At 42.5% G+C, this 24,734-nt stretch overlaps 1 protein-coding gene across 1 annotated transcript in view; it reads left to right on the plus strand.

Moving 5' to 3' along the window:
- LIFR (LIF receptor subunit alpha) overlaps positions 1-21,267 on the plus strand; it is a 56,348-nt gene extending 35,081 nt beyond the window's left edge. The window contains exons 11-20 of the mRNA XM_067315593.1: positions 2,232-2,397; positions 2,548-2,618; positions 3,036-3,249; positions 6,305-6,484; positions 8,155-8,256; positions 10,018-10,185; positions 10,823-10,984; positions 12,008-12,101; positions 12,676-12,754; positions 13,446-21,267. Coding sequence (XP_067171694.1) covers positions 2,232-2,397; positions 2,548-2,618; positions 3,036-3,249; positions 6,305-6,484; positions 8,155-8,256; positions 10,018-10,185; positions 10,823-10,984; positions 12,008-12,101; positions 12,676-12,754; positions 13,446-14,084 — 1,875 coding nt within the window. The 3' untranslated portion in view covers positions 14,085-21,267. The remainder of the gene's footprint in view (positions 1-2,231; positions 2,398-2,547; positions 2,619-3,035; positions 3,250-6,304; positions 6,485-8,154; positions 8,257-10,017; positions 10,186-10,822; positions 10,985-12,007; positions 12,102-12,675; positions 12,755-13,445) is intronic.
- The last annotated feature ends 3,467 nt before the right edge of the window (positions 21,268-24,734 follow it).

Consider the following 24,734-nt stretch of genomic DNA (forward strand, 5'->3'; position numbering starts at 1 on the left):
ATCTTACTAAATGATTAATGCGGTAATGACTAGAAGTCCATCTACTAAAATCAAGAAGAGTTGTAATCTATTGTTGCCTGCTTTGTTTTGGTTGGTTGGTTTTAAACAATTTAGAGGAAAGCCAATTTAGCAACCATATTATTTGGTGCATTGAGAAGGTGCATAGTACTGATCCTTTAGGTAATAGTGCTTGTGCTTTGTCCTTCCTGATGCAAGCTGTACTAACACACGCCAGTTCCCCTGATGTGCTGCTGCTCTGCAGACTCCCTCAGTGGTAGTTTCTCATTGCCTCTTGCAATCTGTAGTTGATTTTCTTTCCTTTTTTTTTTTTTTTTTTTTTGCTCAGAGAACATTGCAGCTGCCTGCTGTCAGCAATTGACTTGCATGTGGCTGTAACATGGAGTTGCTAAACCTGCTCGTGTGTCAGTGGGGTAGAGACAGGATAGGGAAGGATTCTCCCATTGGGCATATGAGTAGGCAATCCCGATGAAGACTTCTGCATCTGGAGAGAAGATGGTATTTCTGGATGGAGTTCAGATTTCCAGCATGTGGGCTTCTAGCTGCCTCAGTGCTCTGCATCACTGACTGGAGCTGCATATTTACTCTGCTGACTGTCAAAGGAGCTTAGGGTACTAATTTAGACACCAGCATCAGATGCTGAGTGTAGGTGGTGGGAATATATCCTCTTCTTCCTTGTTGCCTAACTTAGTGCGTGGGTGATCCGTTTCACTGGGGAAGCCCGATGGCAAAACTGCATGTTCAGTTGGCCCGAGGTCTGCCTCCAGACTCCGTGTTTGCACATTCAGATGGTGTATCTCTGACCAACTCAGCTAGGCTCACGCTGAAGTACCCTGTCTCAGGGCACAGAACACAGCCTGAATTTGTAATTTGAATACATTGACCTTAGAGGTTGCTTTCAGAACGCTTGTTTCTCTGTTTGATTTTAACAAGTGTTCTGTTACTCACTTATAGTTAGTTGCCTACCAGGGAAAACCTTGAATAATGTCAGTCCAGCCACAGAAGTGATGCGGCTGAGACTGAATATGATCATTAGATACATCATCCCTAAAATAATAGGGCGGTAGTTAATGCATGCTCTGTACAGACTGGTTTTTAAAATACTATCAGAGCGCTTACAGAGTGTGTAAGTTCTTATGTTTTCTCTGTAATCAAATGTGTTAAATAGTACCCAGAGATTAGGTACTGCAGAGAAAATCATAGCTATCTTGGGAATTAACAGGAGAAGGAACTGGCTTTTAGATGTAAATAATGGCTCTGACAGATGAGCTGTGTTGGATTTTGGTGTGGTAGTTTGAGATACTATCATCCACAGTTTGCATTTGTCTGCTCCCAGCAGTTACTGCTCCTGGAGCAATCAGCAGTGAGAGCAAACACCGACGTGTCACGCACCCCCAGCTCAGTTAGCTTAAATTGCCAGCAAAGGTGGGATTGCGCAGCTCTGTCTAGCCTGAGTCGCATGGGCACGTATTTGCTTGTGAACTCTGCTGCTGGTTCAGTAGGCTGGGGCGGTGGGAGATGGTAAGGTCTTACACTGCCACAGCAATTCGCTTTGCTGCACCTGTATCAGAGCCCTCCGTTACAGATGCTTTTGAAACATAGCACACAACTTTATAAAAGCTTTTGCAGCATTATATTGTCTCTGGTTGCTTAATAAAAAAACTCCAAGAGTTCTCTGTAATAAAAAAAAGTAGCTACGAAGTTGTTACAGGTTTTTAGATGGCATTTTGGTGATGTTTTCAGAAGCTTTTCCATCTATACGAGAGATTGTTGGCTCTTTGATATTTTTCAAGTTGTTATTTGGCTTCAGAAATGTACAATTAGTTGCAGCTTAAAGTTGCTTGGAGTCCAGTTTTTGGCAGCTGTGATGCACGTGTGTTATAATTAGATACAATAAAAAATATTCCCAGGCTTAGAGTTTCTTTAGTAGTCATGAAACTTAAATACTCCCTAGACTTGCACCATTTTAAGAATAACAAGAGTGACTAGTGCTGTAAAATAGATGTGAACAGAGATCACTTGGGTAAGACTTACTGTCCTTGGAAAGAAATAGGACTATTAAGAATACTGTGGTAGGTATCTTGCCCAGACAGACTGTCTTCAGTGTGCTTCTGTGCATGTGTTTTGGAAAAATATCACCTTCTTTTTAGGTATTGACTTTCAGCGTAATCTAGGAGAAAAAAAATATGTCAAATTTTATAAATTTTTAACAGCACAACGTCTCCATGCCTGGTGGAAAATTCTCAACTTACACAGCTCAGCTGAATGCATTGCACCCATATACCAAATACCAGTTCAGGGTGCGCTGTTCGGCTGCTGACCACTTCTGGAGATGGAGTGATTGGAGTAGGGTAGAGGAACACACAACGTTGGAAGCCCGTAAGTCTATTTAATTCTTTGATGATAAAATGCTGAACTTGTGAAGCCATATGTTTTAAAAGTTACAGGAAGGGAAGCTAACTTTCTGATTGATAGATATTAAATTGTCTCTTATGCAACTTGGAAAAAAAAAATTCTCTTTTTTCTTAGCTCCTGCAAGAGGACCAGATGTCTGGAGAGAGAGAAGTCCTTCTGGAAGTAGTCTAAAAATTTTCTGGAAGGTAGATAGGAAACTTAAAGTTTTAAAACATTATATAATCTAACTCTATGAAAATTATATTCTTACACATTTATAAATGTGCAAAGTTTACAGTCGGTAAATAAAATTACTTTTCTTAACTCTTTTTAGAATCGTTCCTTAAGACAAATGTTTTTCCCAAAATGAGAATATTATGGAAGTTTTATATTTAAAAAGAAGTATTAATGAAAACTTTGATTTGAGAAGAATTTCACATGAAGAATTAAATTTTTAACACATCTTGGGTAAAAAATAAAAACTTAGGAACTTAGATGTTAATTCCCAAAATCAAGTAGCTGTCTTTTTTGCCTGGTAGTCCTATGCATTAGATTCATATAATCCTATGTCTTCCTCTGTTTTTTCCATTTTGTTTTTAATGCGCTCTTTGACTGCTTCATAGCCGTTGACCCTTTCTGAAGCCAATGGAAAAATAGTGTCTCATGAAGTGTCATGCTACCTGCTAGATACACTGCTGGAGTATAAAGAAGTCACTGAACCCTCAAACAGTACTGAGATAAAGCTTGGAAAAAATGATTGTGTAATTAGCGTTGTAGCCAAAAATCACGCAGGCTCGTCTCCTCCTTCGAAGATAACGAGCGTGGAACTGCCAAGTGGTGAGTGCTCACAGCAGAGGTCGAAGCACCATCCCAGCTTGGGGAATATCTGGGCAAGCTTGTTTATTGAAAATAAGATGATGCATGCTTTGTTTGCTTTGGTTTGGAGGGTTTTATCCTACCCAAATCTACCTGCGCTGCTTTGCTTTTTGTGCAGTGTCTCATCAAGTAATTGTGCTTTCCACGGCTGATAGCGTGCGGTGTCTGCAGCTATGTTGCACTTTTCTGGAGACTTCCCAGGAATAACAAGGGTGAAACTAAGTCATTGACACTGGTTGGTCTCTGACGTTTAGGGAGCTCAATTTGTTTCTGTGCGTTCTTGTTGAGATGCTGAAATGTGGTACATGAGAACCGGAATAAGGTTGTGAGGGCATGTTGTGTGCCTCTTTAAGTGGGGAATTGTCAGTTCAGTGATTCTGAGCTCTCTATATTATTTGTGTTGTATAAATATTATTTGGGCTAGTTGGAAAAGCATTTGCCTCCTTGTGCTAGAAGCCGGGGTTTGAAAAGAAAGTGGACTTTAGCTTCCCAGTTAAAACACTGTCACTCTTGCTGTGGGCTTCTGTGAAGCTGAAGACAGATAGCTGAGACAGATAATGATTTTCATGAAAATGCTTTTATAGCTCTTTTTGAGCAAAAAGAGAGCTAGATTCTGGGAGTGGGGGAGGTGTCTCTAATACAGGTTTGTGGTGTGGGACAGATGATGGCAGCTGGAGCTTTGCAACTCATTTGCAGCTTTCACGTGGAAAGAGTTCTTGGAAGTCTGAGGTTCCCTTTGGTGTTACCCAACTTGTACTCGTAGAAGATTTGCTCCCAAGTTGCTATAGGAATTATCTGAGTCAGTGACTGGAGTCATGAAACGTGACTCATTCACTGAACTGCATGACATTTCTACCCAAACAGTCTTTTCTGGCTGCTTCCTGTGTACAGTCCATAAGTACTTCTGATGTCCGTAAGAGAGCAATGGCTCTGAAGCTTGAGATCTGCTGGTGAGGTTTCGTGAAAACTGAAAACACAAACAGAGGATACTCTGTCTTAATTCGTCTGCTACTGTCTCCGAAAAGTGCTCTGCAGAGAGTTGGGGACATATAATCTGGCTGTCACAAGCTCCATTGCTACAGTAGGTAGAACTGGAGTGCTGATAGTTGTTTTTAGCTGCAACCTAAAGTAGTAGAAATACACCAAAAAGAGCAGAATACTGCTCATTACTGTCCCGGGTGAATCTCCTGTCTTCTGGCTCAGAAAATAATTTTTAGTGTGGTGTACTTAAGCATTTTTAGAGAGTATGTGCTCACTGTCCATAGAAAGTCTTTCCTGCAAACAGGAAAACTAAAGCAGTTTAATTAGAAGTATGCTCTCTTTCAGCATCATAGAAATGTGGTGTCACTGAATGTGTAATAGAATCACAGAATCACAGAATCACAGAATGGTTGAGGTTGGAAGGGACCTCTGGAGATCGTCTAGTCCAACCCCCCTGCTCAAGCAGGGTCACCTACAGCACCTTGCACAGGATTGCATCCAGGCGGGTTTTGAATATCTCTAGAGAAGGAGACTCCACCACCTCTCTGGGCAACCTGTTCCAGTGCTCTGTCACCCTCACAGTGAAGAAGTTTTTCCTCATGTTAAGATGGAACTGCCTGTGTTTCAGTTTGTGCCCGTTGCCTCGCGTCCTGTCGCTGGGCACCACTGAAAAGAGTCTGGTCCCATCCTCTTGACACCCTTCCTTCAGATACTTGTACGCGTTAATAAGATCTCCTCTCAGCCTTCTCTTCTCCAGGCTAAACAGGCCCAGCTCTCTCAGCCTTTCCTTATAAGAGAGATGCTCCAGTCCCCTAATCATCTTTGCAGCCCTTCACTGGACTTGCTCCAGTAGTGCCACATCCCTCTTGTACTGGGGAGCCCAGAACTGGACGCAGTACTCCAGATGTGGCCTCAGCAGGGCTGAGTAGAGGGGGAGGATCACCTCCCTCGACCTGCTGGCAACACTCTTCCTGATGCACCCCAGGATACCATTGGCCTTCTTGGGGGTTTTTTGGGGAAAAAGTATTGAAGTACTTCTGGAGTTTGACTTGTCTTTGTTTAACCATATGTGTCTTTCTTGCCACGAGCAAACTAGAAAAGGATTAAACACTTCAGTATATATTAAAAATGTTTAGAATTATGCAGTCCTTCAACATTCACAGCATGTCTGTGAGAGTAAAGTTTTCACAACACTGCTTCTTAAAAACTGCCCTTTCCCTTCAGCCTCCCATGGTTTAGGGCTTTAATGACATGAAATAATTGACTCAATAGGGGAGCATAAATGAGAACATTGAAAACAGAAAAACTGTAACCCTGAGATCGTTTCTGAAGATCTGTCATGGGGCCTACAGCTGTTGTAGTGGCCTTTGGAAAACGTCCATGAGCTCTGCAGGACCCCTCCTGACAGACAGACGTAGAGGGAAACTACTGGAATGAGATGTCATTCCCCGATCTCATGAGTTCAAGGGCAGCTAAATCTTTAATAACCAGAAATTAAAAAATGAACTGAAGGCAAAGCAGAGGATTTTTTTTTTTACCCTTGGTGTTCTGGAGTCTCCACAAAGTTTGCCGGGGACTTGTCTTTTGCTGTTGATTCTCGGTGAAAAATTGTTGTCTGTGGTTGGGCGAGAGACACTTTGAAAGAAATACAAAGCAAACTCTTAGATGGAATGACAGGAGGAATTTGTAGCTGGAGGCTCCTGCCAAATTGGTGTCAAGTCAAATTTGAACCTGACATCTGCTGTAAATGCTTACCTTGAAAATGTGCTTTCTTAGGCAGTCCTGAGCTGCAGCACTTCTTGTCATCCTACTCAAGCCTGGCTGTGGGATTTGCTGCAGGCTACATCTGATTTCCAGCGCTTCAGAAAGCACAGCCGAAAGCACCGCTTCGAATTTCACAGCACCAGGAGCGCGCGCGCCTCGTTCTCAGAAATGACTGTACTCCATAAAGCCTGTGTGCTGCGGCTGGAGGGCTTTCTTTTAGCACGGATAAGTGTCTGCTCTCTGATGGGTTTTTGTGTCATCTTTGTTGTAGACAATGTCAAAACAGAGCGGGCCGTTGCGCTGGGGAATGGAATTTATATTTCTTGGAGTTCTTACCCTAACGTGACCTGTGGCTACATAGTAAAATGGTGTCGTTCATCTGGGTCTGAGCCCTGTAGTGTGGACTGGCAGAAATTTCCTTCAAATACAACAGATGCAGTGATAAAATCTGGTAAGTCAGAAATGAGAGTTTTTATGAGTCTTTCTGATTCAGAGGTTGAACAGCAAGTGGAATGAGAACATTACCAATACTGTAGATCAAAGGTTGTTATGTTGCTGTGTGCTTGTGCATATGAATGAACCTCTTCTTGGTATTGTGTTTATTTTGACTTCTTATGCTGCTCTGCCAAATCCAAATATTCAGTCTTGATTTAACTGTCATCATCCTATTCTATTAACTATTTTGAAATTACCTTTTCTAACTACACCTAAAAACTTCCTCATTCACCCCTAAACTTCCTAAAACTTCCTAACGTGTAATGGTTAATCTAGAGTTTTGAATTTTATTCAGATGCTAAACATAAACTGTGCTGCTTGGGACAGAGGGGAGACTTATCTGTTGTTTTTACATGAGGCAGATATTTTTAAGTGTGACCTCCATGTGTTGGCTTGCTGTCAGCAATTGAAATTTCCTGGAACAGGGCACATTCCAGGTCTCTAGATGCTGGTGGGCAGATCAGGGAAATGAAACTCAGCTGTGGTGGGACTAGTAGGAACAGAAGAGGAGAGAGGACTCAAGAAAGATGTGGGATTTTTCTCTGCTCCCTAAAAAGGATATTTACTTGCTTTTTAGAAGAGTTTAGTATGTGAAGTCTCCATCAGAGAAAACAACTTGAAGCTGTGTACATGGGGTGGGGGGAATTTTGACAGGGGGCAATATGTTCTTCTTAATGTAATCGCAACACCTCGTCCATGTTGGTTTTGTTTGCATTGGCTGTAGCTCGGTATTTCTAAGCAGACAATACTGTGTTTGTCCTAGGATGCACTGGTCTACTTCTGAGCTCTTTGCTGGGATGTTTCTTGCAGCAGATCGTAGGAGCTACCAGACTGCTAGGGCTGGGCTCAAACTAGTAAATTCAGCTCTGTGCTTAATCCTGCAATCTTTCAAATCTGTCAGGCTGGACCTGAGCTCTTGCAAAAACACACTTGACTGCTCTAGTGGGTCACAGTGGCATCCTGTTTAGGGAAAAAAAATGGGCAGAGGATCAGTTTGAAAACATTGTACATCTTTGACTTGAGGAAGTCACAGAAAGTGGTAAATTATTTGTACGCTCTAATACCAAACACCTAGGCCTCCTTCGAAGACATAGAAAAGGGGGATTTGATGCATATCTGTTTTATAAGGTCAGAGTTCAGACCTGGATTTTGTTGTTGGAGTGCTTCAGTATCACTTTTGAGAGTTCTCTGAATTACTTTTGCGCTGTTTCTGTAATAAGCCTGTGTATTTTAAAGATGCATTTGTATTTCTGAGTAAGCAGGATCTACGTAGATGCTGTGGGAGGCAACAAAAGGGATTGTTTCTGTAACTTCACAGTTTGTGTTTCCTCATGGAAAAGAGCAATTTAATGCAGTTCCAGTAGACTATTTTCTATTCTATTTGTTTAGAACTGAAATTGCTCTGAGAGCTAGATTTTATTTATTTTTATTTTTTTTTGCTGACTCTAAACTGTGTCTGATGGCATAGCTTTTATAGGAATTACAAATGGGGATAGTATTGATACCTAACACTGTGGTCTAAGACTTTATGATTTTTTTTAATACGTACTTAAATGTGTGCATCATCTGAAAGCTAAAAGCATCATTCTTCCTAAGCCAAATCTTCACAGTGATTTTCTCTTGCAGCACTGTTTAGACCTGGTGTGCGATACAACTTTTTACTATATGGCTGCAAATCCAGTGGATATCAGTTACTGAAGAACATAACTGGGTATATGAAAGAGCTGCGTAAGTGTACTTCATCGTTCAGAATCATTACAAAGTGAATTTAAACTGTGCCTATTTTTAGTTCAATGTTAGCAGAAGAAGATTAAGAACAGAATCCCCTTATAGTACCACTGACTTCTGCAAGTTCTTCATATGCAACTGCAATATAGTTCTCTTCTTGGATCCAGTAATCTTTCAATTTCTGCACCATACCTATTTTTTTCTGTGCTTTTACTTTAAATACAAAGTGCTGTGCTATTGACTTGAAACTACCTGTACGTGTTGCCCTGCTTTTTCTTAAGAGCTCCTGTGGCTGTTCAGTTTGGAGGTTATAAATGTGTGGGGTGTGCTTGCTTTCTGTCCCTGCCACGCGCACACGGAGGCACACACGCACCTCACATCCCCCTCACAGCCCCTGGGCCGAACCGCCTGCCTGGTTTGTGTGTAATCTCAGGTGTCAGCAGTAGCATGTTGCAGTTCAGACCGTGCGCCGTGTGGTCATATGAAAGAAGCCGCTTTCAGTTCTCAGCACGCGCTATTGCTGTGTCCTCCAGCTTGCTGGGTGGCATAGGATGTCGCAGAAGCTCGCTCTGAAAACAACGCTGTTGCAGAGTTGGAGGCACAGGCATAATCTGAACTGCAGGGATGGGGTCACTTCCCCAGGAAGGGGAGGAACTTTTCTTGATTTGTCAAGTCAAAGTAAACTTCTGAGCATATGTGGTACAGCTCAGCAAATCTAAGAGATGTCCACAATGTTGCTGATTAAATGCACTTCTTTCACTTTGAATTTCACTTTGAAGTTGAACGTGTTTTTGCTGGAATAATTTGCTTGGAAAAGTAAGCTGATCACATAATCTGAGCCCATGGAAATGTCCTTGTTTATTTCATTGTTAGGACTGAAGATGAGATTCAGGCAATTTTATCAAAAACTCAACTTTCAGCCATTTGCATCTCTTTAAAAATGCTGAACAGTCTCTTGGAAGAAGGTTTTTCTTGTGGGTTCTTAACAGAATTGGAAGCTTTCAAGATAAAAGAATAAAGAATTTGGGGGAGGGGAATCCATTGAATACTGAAAAGAAGCTTGTTAGAAATGTATTCACTTTGCTGAAGGGCACAGATTTATTCTAAAACTTCATATTTGCCTTGGACAGATGGCCATCAAGGCAAAATAGATGCGTTTTTAAACGTGAGTTCATCTTTGGTAGATAGTCACAGATCGGTGACAAACGTCAGTCGACGTCCTGTTGTGCGACCGTACACAGTATCTGCTGTGGTACTTTCAATGGGACCTAGATATTGGAATAAGGATTTGCAGTGCCTGCTAAGATTAATTCTTTTAAGCTGAGATAGATTTTCTTGATAGGAATGTGAACTTTGTTTAATTTGAATACAAGCAATGTAGTCAGGGAGTTAAAACCTTAAAAAAATAAACACTTAGTTTGCATGCTCTGAATGTTTATGCAAACTTTCTGGGTTTGTTGTAGGAAGAGGGGTATATTGCACATGGGTCTGCAAGAAGGCTGTTTAGGGAAATGTCTTTCACTCAGCTTCTATTGGTAGATAATACTGCAGTAGTTACTGATAAGGAGACAGATATACTGATCACTCTGCAGGATCACCTACTCAGTTTTTTTACATGTCCTTGAGAGTGAGAGAAGAGTATTCAGGAAGAAGCTGAATATACTAGCTCTGAAATAAAATTGATGCAACACTTATATGGATTCAGCATTTAATGATAGTGTGTTTTCTTACTAACTTTCTCCTTTATAATTCTCCCTACAGCTCCAAAACGTGCACCAAATTTTACTGTAGAAGAAACATCTTCAGATTCGATATTGGTGAAATGGGAAGACATTCCTGTTGAGGATTGTCAGGGGTTTCTAGAGGGATATCGGCTTTCCTTTGCAAAAGGTGAAAAAGATGCTTTAAAGCCTAGGCTTTCAGAATCAGGTAAGCGAAATCTGTAGATTGCAGCTTCCCTGTTCAAGCCTTTTTTATTCCCTGGTAGTTTAATTTCACTTTGGGGGGGGGAAAGATGTTTTAATTATAGCTCAGTTGCATTACTCAGTGACAGAATTGGCCCCCGATATGTGACAAAGGCATTTGAAAGATCAGCTCTTTGTGTTGGGAGTACAGTTTTTCTTTAATATAAAGCAAAAGTCAGAGAAAGCAGTGACTCACCAAGGCCCCAAAGCGGTGCAGTGACTAAGTGGCAGTGTGACATGCTGCCCTCTGTGCAGACGCACTGGCTAGAGGATGGGTAGGAAGTTACGTGGCTGTATTTGATCGGGGACATTCTGCCAGTGCCCATCCTGTAAGGACATGCCTGTACGGAACTGAAGCCCAGCTCACTGGCATAATAGGACAAACCTGAGTGCAAAAAACAGTCTACGGCAGCAACACATGCACTGTATTGTTTGCTGCTGTGCGGCTGAGCGGCATTCCTGGGATTCTCTCTTTCTTTCCTTTCCAAAGACTGTTCTGCAGGCTTCATATGCCGATTTTGAGAAATTCTTGCTTCTGCCAAGGTGTCTCTGAGAATCCCCTCTTACAAGGTATTCTCTTCTTACCTCTTGCAAACAAACAGGGAATCCGGAACTTAAAGTTAAGAATATCACTGACTTAACAAAGAAGTCTTTGAGAATACTTGATCTTCAAGGCAAAACAAGCTACCAGCTGGACCTACAAGCCTACACTGCTGGTGGGGTGAGCCCTCCAAATAGCCTCTACGTGGTGACAAAGGAGGATTGTAAGTTGAATATCCCTGTTTATTAATATTCTTTAGCACAGAGGCTGTACAATGTATATAAAGCTGAGATTATTTTGTCTGGTCCCTTCAAGTAGTCTGGGCCTACAGCATACTTTTTATTTTAGTTTATTTAGTTGTTTATTTTTAAATATAAAAATTGCTGTAAAAAAACATTCCTGTTATAGCTACCATGTAGTTCATGGTAATGTGTGCAAGAAAAATAACTCTCAAACTACTCCTAGACATGGTGGAATCTTAGCCTTTTCAAGCAGCTAGTTGTTTTTGTCAAGTTTCCCATGATGAATATCTGCTAATAAATGGTGGGAAGAAAGACATTATGGAAATATTTACCAGTTTCAGAATTATAAACAGATGCCTCTCTGCTTTGATTTCAGCTTTATCAATCCCATGACAGGAGCAAACCCAGAAAGACAGTTACAGAAAGAGATCAGCTTCGGGGGATGAGAAAATTTTAAAAAGTGTTTATTGTGGAGGGAAGAATAAGCATCGGGGTGCAATGAAGATATATGAAAAATAAAAATCAAACCTGAGGCACTTAACATCAGTGGAGCAAGACAGTGGGAATGTATCAGAGTAAACCCTGGGGATCAGAAGCATTGTAAACCAGATAAAAGGCAGTGCAGTTTGTGCAATGAGTTGTTGGCCTGTAAGAGCCGTTACCAGAGATTTGGCCAGCTCAAGTAACCTGAAAGTGTAATTCTAGCGCTTACTGAGAACAAAACTTACATGGCAATCATTCTCGTGTTGCGTATGAAGCTCTTCTCAATTAAGCGAGAAATATCTGTTGGTTTCTGCAGTTATCCCTGAATCAACTCTTTTACAGATGGACTTTTCGCCTTCCGGCAAAGGGGAAGTATATGGTATAGGTCACTGTAGACCACTGTTAGATGAGTTTCTGCTTAGGTGAAATGGTCTCTGGTCTGTGGGAATGATACAAAAGCCACAAACCTTGCTGGTAACTTGGGATATGTCTTTACTGTTTTTTCTTTCCCCCCCCTCCAGCTGTGGGATTAATCATTGCAATCCTCATCCCAGTGGCAGTGGTTGTTCTGCTTGGAGTAGTGGCCAGCATCTTTTGCTACAGAAAGAGAGAATGGTAAATGCCTGCATTCACTTCTGTTCTTCTCCTGAATGTGTTTGCCTCAGAGCTAGAGTTTTCTATTATTTAAGTTACTCTTTGTTTTCTTCAAATACCCAAAGATGTCAGTGGGGTTTAAAGGCCTTTGTTTAAGAGCAGGTGACAAAAACACATTGTAGGAGGTGAGGAAGGAACTGAGTTGGAGAGAAGTTGGAAAGAACTCGGAGCTGGTTAGAAATGCGAAAGGGTTGCAGGAGCCTGTCTCCCAGTGAGTGCTGTTTATAAATAGTCCCCAAATGTAAATAAGCTGGTGATGTATTGTAATTTGTGACCTGTCCACAAAGACTCAGGTAGACATTTGATCTTCAACTTCTCGTAAATATGGCATTTCAAGTTCCCAAGTTAAAAAGAAAATGTTTGCTGTTCTTTCCATTAAATACTTGGTGAAATGTGAAAATGTAACATACTAAAGCTTTATGCCAGATGTCTTGAGTATTCTGAATTGAAGGGAAATGTCCTGATTCCTTCATTGTATTGTAAATCTGTTTCTAGGCCTGGTGAGTTTTAAAAGTTCTTTCTTTCTTCTTTAAAGGATTAAAGATACATTTTATCCTGAGATCCCAAATCCTGAGAACAGCAAGGCACTGCAGTTTCAGAAGAACATCTGTGAAGTAAGCCTCTTTTTAAGCTTGGTATTTTAAACTTCTAAAAGGTATTGTGAGTAGAAGAGTCTTTTGCAAACTTTGAGTCTTCTGCTCCAGTTGTGAATTAACTCTGTGGCAGGGGGGAACAGGACAAGTTACTGAGTTACTTTTGTCAAGCTGTATCTGGAGCTATCGTGTTGTTAATGTAGTTACTTGAAAAGTTTGAACAAGGAGAGCACTGCTGCAGTTCTGTCCTTCCACGGAAACAGCACATCTCAGTAGACTGGATAAGTTCCATCTTACTGCCATATAGTTGCCATCTTCCTCAGTGTTAGGAGCAGTGGAAGGTGGGGAGAAATGTGTGCACCATGTCCCCAACCTTCTGATGCACTTAATAGCTGGAACTAAGTGTAACATTTAAATAACTTTCTGGAATGGCTTATACAAAGTGGAGATTTGGTGAAGCAGTTCTGAAACACTTACTGCAAAAGCTGGAGTCTCTTTAAGTTAGTGGGAATACTTTTATGTTAACAGGAATGTGTGAATATTCATGAGACTGAAAATGAGAATTAAATCACTTTTTTGTATTGTACTAGTGACAGTGGAATGAAGGCAAGCCTCAAGCCAACATACTGTTTTAATTCAGGCAAGCTGTTGCTTTCAGGATTTCCTGGTCTTCTTGCTTAGCCTCTCCCCTTTCTCCTTTTTCTCAATTCAGGGGAATAAGACACTTAAAACACTGGAAATGAACCCCTGCACCCCCAATAGTGTTGAAGTGGTGGAAACACAGTCTGCAGCTCCCAAGATAGAGGACACAGAGATGATGTCCCCAGCCGCAGACACTACTGTGCCCGAGGATGGCTCCGACTCAGAAAATGAGAACCATGTAGTTGTGTCCTACTGCCCCCCTATCATCGAAGAGGAGATCTCAAATCCCTCTATGGATGAACCTGTGGGGTCATCTCAGGTGGTTTACATTGACATCCAGTCAATGTATCAGCCTCAAATTAAAGCAGAGGAGGAGCCAGAAATAGACTTAGTGACTACAGCAGGCTACAAGCCACAGATGCAGCTGCCTATCAGTGCTCTGAAAATAGAGTCTCGCTCAGCTACAGAGGAAGAATCAGATAAAACTGCAGGTTACAGACCTCAAGCAAACACAAATGCCTGGAACATGGACACTCCAGACTCGCCTGGATCAGTTGAAAGCACCAATGAAAATGCATCTTTTGGTAGCCCGTGCTCCATTAATTCCCGACAGTTTTTGATCCCCCCGAAGGATGATGAAGACTCTCCCAAACCCACTAACACAGGGTGGTCCTTTACACACTTTTTTCAGAACAAACCAAATGATTAACAGTGAGTCCTCGTTGCACCTGAACCTACCTTCTAAATAAGCTCTTATTCCTAATGTTGTAAAGAAAGGAGGAAGAAAAGTGCAAAAGGCATGAATTATTCTTGGAGACAGTCAGCAGAGGTTCAAGCAAGCTGAATGTTACCACGTTTAAGTTAGTGAAAGTGTTAATGTTCCATTTTAATAGAGGCTAAAAGGCCAAAGTTATAGCCATTTAGTTATTGTTCTAGTAAAATATATTGGATGTAAGAGGTATTGAGTTTAGATCTCCTGATAATCATAGTCAAAGAACTCTGCCTACCTTCACATAGTGTTCCAAGATTAATATGGTCTCATACAACTTATAACTTAGAAAGATTGCTTTGCTTTGTTGTAGTTGTTCTCAACTGTGCATACTCAAAAGATGTAGCCCAAACAGGTTTACGAACGGAAGGTTTAATTTATCACAAACCTCAGCCTAACACATAGAAACAACATGGTTGGAAACTCTTGAGATCTTTCACCTAGTCAAAAACTAAGAACAAATCAAAGTGCTATTTTTTTTCTCCCATGTGGAAGGGCATCGTCACTGTTTAACACTTCTTAAGCAATGGCCATTCATATCTGTTGCTTTTTAACTAGACACTATTTTCTGTACCTACTGTACAATGTTTATTCAATGTTTGACTCAGGGGTACAAACTTGGAAAAAAAAGTGTAACACTGATTTAAACCTCAATGAGAACTGCGTCAAGTTGAAAACTTTTTTTTTTTTTAAATCCTTAGAATGCTCTATATTTTTTCTATCCTTTGGTTAAGGAGTAAATATTTCCTAATGTATTGCACTAATGCATTTTGTATGTTTATAGCTTCAGCTCCAGATCTCTTGTCTCAAAGTGGTACAATATTCCATTCTCCCACAGTGTTCATCAGTCTTTGGTTGTACTACACACCAATGTAAGCCATGGGGAAATCTACATCTGCATTAGCTGACCAAGCAGTTTGGCACCAGAAATTAGAGACAGTAATATTAGCTCCTTGAGAACAAATTGCTCCTTGGATTATCTTTACTGTATTAGCTTTGCCACCTGCTGCCTGACTGTTCTGCACAGTATCTACCCAACGGGGCCCTCTCAACAAATTCTACCTGGGAGTACTAGATGGGCTTTCTCTGCTGGCAGGGAGAAACCCAAGGAGGTTTTGGTGCCGCTAATTCTACCTCTCCTTTACCAGACATGTGATGCAAAGATAGCTTAGATGATGTAAATTTGTGTGCTTAAAGAAATGTTCAGAACAATCATCTTTGAAAACTTTTGTTTTCACACGCGCACCTCCAGGCAGCTCTGAGTGTAACATTTCACTATGTAAACTTCAGACTCTGGTGCACACATACGAGTTTCACTAGCTTGCACAAGAAAGTGCTTTCTAATTTACCTGTTCCTTACTGTAAAACACAGTCGTGAGAGGTTGTATGTTAAGGCACTTGATCAAAGAGGGTCTCCATAAAGTCGTAACTGAATCTTTTTTTTTAGATTTTGATTTCTGTAACTAGTTTGTGGCTTTTTGAATTAATAAGATGAAGGAATGGATTTTTAAACAAGATCCTGAGACAGATAGGGAGGCTGAATTTGCTAAGCTACTAGTTCTAAAGGAGTGAGAACAGACCAGGAAGATGGCTAGCTAGGTAGACATTTGGTCCACAAAACCACATGATCTGACTGTCAAAATAAAACCAAGCATTGAGCTAAACTTAATCACAGCAGTAGATGGTAAAATTTCAGATATTGGAATGTCTGTGCCATCTCCACAGAATGAAAGAATAGGGAGATTTCAAAACTGACAAAAAGTCAAAAAAGTGAATAGCATCCAAATCCTCATCAGTAGTAACTGTCTGTGTGCACCTTCTGGAAGAGTGAAAACAGTAAAATTAGATCTGTCTACAGACCTGACAGAATGCAAGGTCTGTCTGAAAAAATAGAAAGTGCAGATAAGATTCAGTATTCAAGGATGAATTTTGGAATTAAGAGAGATGCAAGTGAAAAGACGGACAGATGCTGAGAATAGGTGGCATCTATCAGTTACCAGACATCACTGCAAGAGAAAATTTCATGCCTAATTATTACTGCCTGTTATTCAGAACACTAAATTAATACATAAAAGGAGATAGTTCTGCTCCTTTGTGCTTGATGGCAGGGAGGTGGCTAAATCCAAATAGGAAAGCCTTGTTCCTTCCATTGCAAAGCTCACAATACCTCACTGAGAGCAGATTTCTTTTCACTGTTGCAGAACTGGCTTAATGTGTTTAGCACCTAAGGTGAATTTTAGGTTGTGCTGCCATATGCTTTTAATTGCAAGCAGGTGATGTCAAGGACACAATGCATGGGTAGTGGGTTGGAGGGGGGTTGTTTGTGTGTGTGTTTTTCTTACGGAGCAGTTTTTCAGTACAGAGGAGCAATCACTATTGTATGATGATCCAAATGAGAAAAAAAACAAAGCAAAACCTTTTTATTGGAACAGCTGATCTTGAGGAATAACTGTGCTTTCTTACGGCTGTGTATTGCAAGAAGCAAAATCAGACTGAAGTTTGAGCGTACTAACAGTTTTTAACTCAGCAGACTGGAAGTCAGGGCAACTGCAGAGCACATACAGAGCACACAGAGAGTAGCCTGACACCCCTGGCAATGCTTCCATGGAGGATCACTTAAATACAAGCACTGCGTGCTCAGGATTTCCTCTGTGCTCCCTTTCCTTTTTAGTGAAGGCAACAGCATTTTAAATTGGTTGATTTCTTAGTAATAAGCTAGAGAAAAGTTTCCCAAATATAGGGTCTGTCACAATATTATCAAAACGCTCCCATCTAATTATCCATCACTTTTTTTCCTTTGATTACCTATTTTAATTGACTTACTTCAAAGGTGTAGAACACAAGAGTCCTTTTAATAGTAATGGTTTGCCATACCCATAATGTTTTGTCAGTAGCACTAGAATGGGGCAAATAGGGGAGAGGCACCAGCTCGTGCAGCATTTGCAGCACTATGTACTGCTGCTCAGCGGTTGTGAACTGGCAAGCAGTTTTCATCCAAGCAACCGAAAGCTCAGTCGCTTCAGCTCTGTGATTTCCTTGGAGCCTGTTCAGTGCTCCAGGTGGGGACTCATTCAAATGCCTATCGTAAGTCTTCAGCAGCAAATCCAAATATGAGCTGGATAGTGGAATTATCCAGAGCATGTGTGCTAACTTAGCGACCATGCAAAGACACCCCTCGGTGCCTGGAAGAGCAAGAATTGAGTGACGGGGACTGTCAGGGAACAGACTTGCTTTTTGAGCTGAAGTGATGTGTTAAACAAGTGAAGCATCTGAAAGAATGGGTAGACTGAGAAGCAACTTGTCTTCCACACCAAATTTACTTTCAAAGCATGGTGCTGTTTAACTTCCAAATGTATAGATAACAAATGTAAGACTAAAGCTGTGGGCCTCAAAGGGGATCAGACTCCTTGAACTGGTGCCTTCAAAGTTCCCGGTGAGCCTCTTCCATCAAATTAGATATAGGCAGAACTCCTTCCCCTTGTTTGTGAAAAATATCTTAGTAACTAGAAGTACTACATTTCCTAACCATCACTTTTTTGAAAGATCTTAGTTCTGTATTAAATATTTCTTTGTTGTTTTCGTTCTTTTGTCTTTTTGCTTTTTTCTAAAGAGTGGAATGTTCTGTTTTTAAAAAAAAAAAACTTCTCGAAGGGATACAAACAGAAGGGATTGTGTCCAAAACCACTGTTACTCTTCACTCTGTGTTTGATCAGTGTTCAGACATGTAGGGTGTTAATGTCAAGCAATTACTTTCTGAAGCAAATCATCAGTGCTGCTGCTTTTTATTTTTGAGCCATGGCTGTCATATGTGACAGTTGGGTTTGGTTTTTGTAATGGATTTTTATACTGTTCACTTTATGCATGGAACATCAGCCACATTTGATGTAACAGCGTGCACTCTCCTGTTCAGTGTGGTCATGATTTTTGTTGTACCTGACTGACAGGTGGGGGGATCTGGGATCTTGGTTTGTCTGTTAAATACTGGGATTGTAGATAGGAATGTGATATACCTCACAGAACTACTAGCTAATATATCGTCAAAAAGAGTAAGCTAATATTACAGGCAGGCAGTGAATTATCTCTCCTGCTATGTGATGGCTGCATATGCAGACTTAGGACCTAATGACTGACCTTTCCTGTGGTAGCTGTCTTTATTATTTGTAGCTGCTACTTCATAGGTGAACCATGTCCAAAGGGAACCAGTAGCTGTGCTGTCCGTCAAGGCACAATTGGCGAATGCAGCATGTTTCTTCATCTTTGCTTTATGTGGGGGACCAGAGCTTTCCTTTGCTGGGAACATGAACGCAGGGAATTCCTGCTGAACTAGAGTTTTAGGCTGCTCTGAAGAGGCACCTTCAAGCCTTTTGGGTTTTGTGTGTGTGTGTGTGTGTGTAAGTTCAACTGGGTGAAGTTGGAGCTTAGGGCTGTGGGGTTCTCTGTGATGTTGTCCTTCTACAAGACACTCAGTTGAGCGTGAAAATTGCTTATCGAGAATAGTAGCAAAAATGAAGGCAATTTGATGTATTGGAGGGTTAAGGTGTTTGGAGATCACTATTAAAAGGAAATGAGAAATTGTGTGCTCTATTTTTAAAGTTTATTTCATTGGAAATAGAATATTTGTACCTATAAGTAGACAGAAATATAGTAAAAGAATTTGAAATACTTAGGAAAAAATGTGAGTAATATTTGATGAATCAAATTGCTAACAAGGCTCTGCGTACCATAAATCTGTCAAGAGCTTCCCATGTAAATAGCATCCTCTGTTCCACCACAGACTTTGAAGTCTTCAGTTCAAATGGCACTAATATTTTTAACACTAAGAAAGGTTCTAACTCCTTATGCAAATATATGCTTGCATCCATATGTGCCTAGGTGTGTATTGCAGAAGAAGTTGGCTTGCAATTCTCAGAGCATTTTTTTTCAGATCCCTGTACTTGAGCGTATGCCTTCTGAGGTGCGGTTTTGTCTCGAGGAAGAGGCTGTTGTCCGCACTCCTCCCAGCATGTTACATCGAGGTTGGTGCTGTTGTGCATTAAACGGTGACCTGTGTGATTAATGCTCAGAGATGCTGTTGGCAGTTCTAAAGACTTGTTGTTGGCTTTTTCTTTGACTTTTCTGTAGCAAACATGGAAACAAAATCCCAGACCCCAGAATGCCAGACAGATTCAGAAATGTTGGAGTATTTAAAAGACTCATTTCCTCAGTGCTTAGGCCAGTCGTAAATTTTTAAGTATCTTCCTAAAAGCTGGAAAAGAGTTTCTTCCATAACAATTTTATTTCCCTCCACCCCCGTTTATATAACTCTGGATTTCCCCCAGTGTTTCTAAGATAGCCAGTGTTTGTTTCCTTTTTGCATGTTATGCAAACAAACCTCAGATGATATTGGCAGGGTTTTCTGTGACTTTACAAGTTGTCCCAGCGTGCATAACAATACTTTTCCCCCACAAGAACGTCTATTAATTTCTTTCACTTTTACAACAAAAAAAAGTCCGCAGAGGACTTTCGTGTTGCAGAGGAGTGGCTCTGCTTCCCAGGAGAGGGGCGCTGGTGTGCCGGCTGGGTGCTGCGTGGGAGCACGGGGTTAGTCTCGCGCCCCTTCCTTGTGCCGGCGCCGCGTGGCGGTGCGGCGAGCCAGGCGGAGAGCCGCTGCGGGAAGCGAGCTGGCGCCGGCCTCGAGCACCTCCGAACCAGCTCGGGCAGGGCCAGGCAGCAGCCGTGCTCGCCCGCGGGGAACAGGCTGGATGTCGTCCTTTGTGGACCGGCCAGGCCACAGCGGGGTGGCCCCCATCCCGGCCTCAGCTGTGCGATGGCATCCTTATTGTGCTCGTGGGTTGCCTGGCAGTATCTCTAGGTAGGTTTTGGGAAGGTCCCAAATCTGCCCTTCGATTATTGTTGCGTGAAAGCAGGCTCCAATGGAGATACGGGCAGGACTGACAGCAACGCGCTGACTGGCACGAGTTTCAGCGCCTGCGCAACTCGGTTGGTTCTACATGGTGCAAAATGTAGGACCCAGAGAATAAAGCTTACCCAGAAGGTAAAAGGAAGTGAAATGTTCTTTCTTTGATTATTTGGGCTGAGGGAAAACAGAAAGAATAAATAGTTCAAATGGGGCAAAGTAAAATAGAAACTGGTGAGATCTCACACTTTTAAGTAGTAATACGATAAAGAATTTTAGAACTTCACCTTGACAGGTTCTGCTTAATGCGATTTAAGAGTGACTTAGGTTGAACAACATTTTGTGCTTCGTAGTGTGTCAGAAAAGCTTGTAAAGCAGGGGATAACAAAAAAGAAGATAACTGACCCTTGTCTGAAATCCCACCCAAACATAATAGTAATTTGATCTTTGATCATGTTGTGGTGCACAAAATAGTGGAGCTGATGGAGTCATACAGGTCACCTGGAAAAAATTATATTGTACTGAAATGCTGTAACTTGTAAGATATATACTGTGAAGAGGTTCAATGTTTTTTTAGCTTTCACTTTTTATACCATATTTTTTACAGCGTAAATGATTGTTTAGAGATGTTTTTATGTTCTGTTTTTACAAAAATTTTAATGGACTTCTGTTCAGTACTAGTGAAAGTATTGTTTGCCAGTTTGCAATGGTCATCTATACAAATTAGTTCTGAGAATAAACGCTAAATCTAACTGACAAAATAGTCATCCTAACACACTAAATCTAATCAGCCATTTATCATACTTCTGTTGCTAAACAATACTGAAGCTGTCCAGCTTCCAAATCTGTTGTTGAAAAAGACATTTCTTTCACAAGTTAAGCAAAATGATCACAAGGCACTTTAATGAAGTTGTAGCATACCAAGTAAAATACTGATTCAACAAAACGTATCAGCAAGCAAATTTATTAGCTAAGCAATTAGACAAATGCATGCTTGAAAAAGGAAGTGTGGAGTTGTGTTGGGGAAATAGTATTCCAGTATGGCAAGTGACATGTAAAACTAAACTAACACTAAGATACCAACTTTGCATACTTTTTAAACCTAGTTTGCTTGGCTGTTGTAACTCCTGATGTATTGCTTATGTGTGTCTAAAAATACGCATGTATTTAACAATTTTGCCATAGTATTGCTATGGAATTTAATAAATATATTTTCTTACACTGTTACATGTTTGGATATTCCTTGCTTGCATGTTTGTTTTTAAGTAAGAGTTAAATTCTGCTCATGCTCCAGTATAAACTGAGTTATTTTAACATTGCGCCAGAGTAAATAACCACAAAATCTGGCATGCACAGCCTTGGCTTCTTGATCTGCAGAACTGGTAGTAACTTGAATAATCTCTGAACAGCTGCTCCTTAGCACATCATTTCATAGTGGATACGTGATTCACTGGAGTCCATCTGGTTGAAGGCCAGTTGTACCTGGATCCTGTTGAGCGTGGTGCCGTGGTTTGGGATGCGGGTTCCCTGCCGGCTTGGGCTGACGCTCTCTGAGATGAGCAGGGGGAGGCTTGCTGTGGGGCTCTGATCTCTCTTGTTACAGGATGAAGTACGTAGCAGCAAGAAGGGGGTCCAAGCTGCGCACTCTAGGGTCGGTTTGGGTGATAATAGGACACTTCCTCAATGAGTTCTGGCAGGAGCGAGATGACCAGCTTCTATGGTGGCTAAAACGCAGACCCTATCGTTGAGACAATTTATGTCACAGCACTTGCTTGCCGTAGCAGCGACAGCCAGGGAGTTTTGTGGCTCGTTTAACCATGCTGTCTGGACTAGGCAGGGAGCGTGACCCGCTCACTCAGCAGTGCACGGACAGACAGATGCAGTATTGCGGCATGTCCCGTTAACGCCTTCATTGCATGAAATGCTACCTTCTGTCCACCTCCTTGGAGGCAGTCTTGAAAGCAGGATAGTTGATTCCTAGTCTTGCGATAGCAGATTGCCACAGTTTATTGATACGATACCAGCTAGCTAGGCTGTGTGATCCTCACTGAACGCAGGGCAGATGAGGTGTCAAGGGGGCAAAGTCCTTCAGGCAGTCCCAGAAGGGTCTTGGAATACAAAGATGGCAACACCTGGAGCTGGGAGAATGAGGAAAGGCTGCACCTGCTCCCAAGTGAAATCCCTAAGCTGCTCTCCCACAAGACAATCACAGAGCTGAGAGGAGTCTGAGTTTCCTGCAGTGTCGCATCCTTTCAAAGAAAATAAGTTGTGCTATAGAAAATATTCTGAGTTTGAAGGCGGGATAGTGAAAGATCATTTGGAACTATCCAGTTTTTCATGATGAGGATGAGGGTGGCAAGAGACAGTTAGCCAGAAGGTATCTTTATGTTCTGCTTAACTATATTTTCTCTGTTATCCATGCTATCTGCTTCTAATATGTCACTGGTTGTAGCACTAGGATCTAGCATTTATTACTTTTAAGAGTTATTTTCAACACATAAATAAAGGATATAGAATCCCTATGTATGAGGCATTAGTGCTTAAAAACCTTTCTTTTTAAGAAATTGAGAAGTTCAAATGAAAAGAGCCTGAATACGGTGATTTCAGTTTTGAATTCTGCTTTGTTGACATCAAGATTAGAAGCCATAGTGTGGAAAAATGGAAGCAAGAGAAATTTTAAAGGAACTTTTGCCTCTCTGGTGTCTTCCTAAGAAAATTGATGAAAATTCTAAGGTGTCCACAAAAAGTGAACCACGTAAGCCACCACTGTGGCCCCTTACAAAATATGTAAGGAGGTTGGAAAGCCATTCATTTGTGAATCAGCCTGAATTTTGGGGTGTCTGTGATCCACGGTCCCATTTCTCCTGCCCTTTTCCCTTATGTCAGGTTCTGTGGCCTTCTGCCTTCTACAGTGATTTTGGGCAGTTCTCTTTCATACTTCTGACGACTCACTGTAACATACAGGGCTGGAAAACATGACCTGTGAGGAAGGCGTTGAAAGAATTGTTGTTGTTTTTTCTTAGACAGGAAGACCGAGGAAAGCTTAAAAAAAAAAAAAAAAAAAGGAGGGGGGACAGGGACAAAGTCCTCTTTGTCCTGTGCACAATGAACAAAGAATAATGGTTCTACAGTAAAACAGAGAAAATTCAAGAGACGTAAGGACAATTAGGCTGCAATGCTCCTAGGCAATCTCTGAGACATGGGATTTTTAAGCAAAGGTTATCAAGCATTTTTTGGCAGTGACACAGGCAGGGTTGAGCTCGCCCATGGGTGGGGAAAGGGGCTAACGGAGGCTGTGCTCCTCGCTGGCCTCAGCAGGCTGCTGCGGCCATGAGCTGGAGGGAAGCAGCGGGGCTGCGCGGGGCCGCAGGTCGGTGTCGCCCACCCGTCGTGTGGATGTGAATAGCAACACTCTCCTGGCGCAGCCTGCGCCACCGGCTTGTCTGCAGACGCACCGCAGCCCCGACGCGCTCGCTGCTGCCAGCTCGGTGTCGGCAGGGACTCCAGGGGCTGCTCTTTCGGGCCAGGTTGGATTTGCTGTTCCCAGTGATTTCTCCCTCTTGTATGGGCTAAAAATTATTTTTCCATGTTCTCCCCGGACCTGGATATTTGCTTTTCCTTGGTCAGCAGCTTTGGAGGCTAAAGCCCATGATGGTGGTCTGAGAGAGGAGATGCACGTGGGTACCTTGCCCAAAGCCTGCTGTTTTTTCCTGGGGTGCAGATCCCAGGGAAGCACCTGCTTGGGGTTCAGACCACCACCTCCTGAACCGGGGTCACAGGATGCTCTCAGCTTCTAGGAGCTATTTCATTGCCTTGTCCACTATCCCACCTCATTCCCTTCCCATATCCCCACTACTGCCTCCTAGGGAAAAAAAATTAATAATAGTAATAAAAAATGGAGCTGACCATTTAATTTTTTTGCGTGCAACTCTGTGTTAGCCAGCTGTGCCGTGGGCAGCCCACACCCCTGCCGGGCGCTGCTCCCCGAGCCGGGCAGCTCCTGGCCGCTCACCGCCGCCGCCGCCGCAAGCCGGGGAAGCGCAAAGTCTGTGCCCAGCCTGCGAGCAGGAAGCAGCGGCAGCGGCTCCTGCCTGCCGCCGGCTTGCTGAGGCCAGCCCCCGGCGCTGAGCGCGATGGAAAAGCCCAGCCGTCGCGGAGCTGCACCGACCGCAGGTGCCGACACGGGGCCCTTGCTTAGTCACTGGGGACATTCCTGCGCGGAGGGCGCGAGCCGCATCAGCGCCCTGACGCCACAGCGCCAAGCGGCCGGGGGGGCTTGCCGCAAAGCGCGGTATTTAGAAATATGATGACTCAAACCGCAGGAAAAACAGCGAGCGGGAGGGCTGTGCTCAGTGGAGCAGGCAAGGCCCTGACTCATAAAACCAGGATGAGATTTCACTTTAGAGAGGGGAAAAAAAAAAACCCACTGAGCCCCCCCCCCCCCCCTCCAAGAAATGAAGTGCTCAGGGAAAGAAGCTTCTGTCCGACCATATACAGCTGCTGCTCTCCCTGGAAAAAAACACGGCTGTATTTTTATCTACAGTCCTTTAATGTGTGGAGATTTGCCCCTGTGGCAGCCCGGTGCCTGGGGCGCGGTGGCAGCTACCTGGCAGCAGCCGGCCCCAGCACCCCGTCCTGCTCCCTGCCTGCCCTCGCAGCCTCCCGGGGCCGAGCCGGGGGCCTGGGGTGGGAAA

Source organism: Apteryx mantelli, chromosome Z (genome assembly GCF_036417845.1).
Source record: "Apteryx mantelli isolate bAptMan1 chromosome Z, bAptMan1.hap1, whole genome shotgun sequence".
Taxonomy (NCBI): domain Eukaryota; kingdom Metazoa; phylum Chordata; class Aves; order Apterygiformes; family Apterygidae; genus Apteryx; species Apteryx mantelli.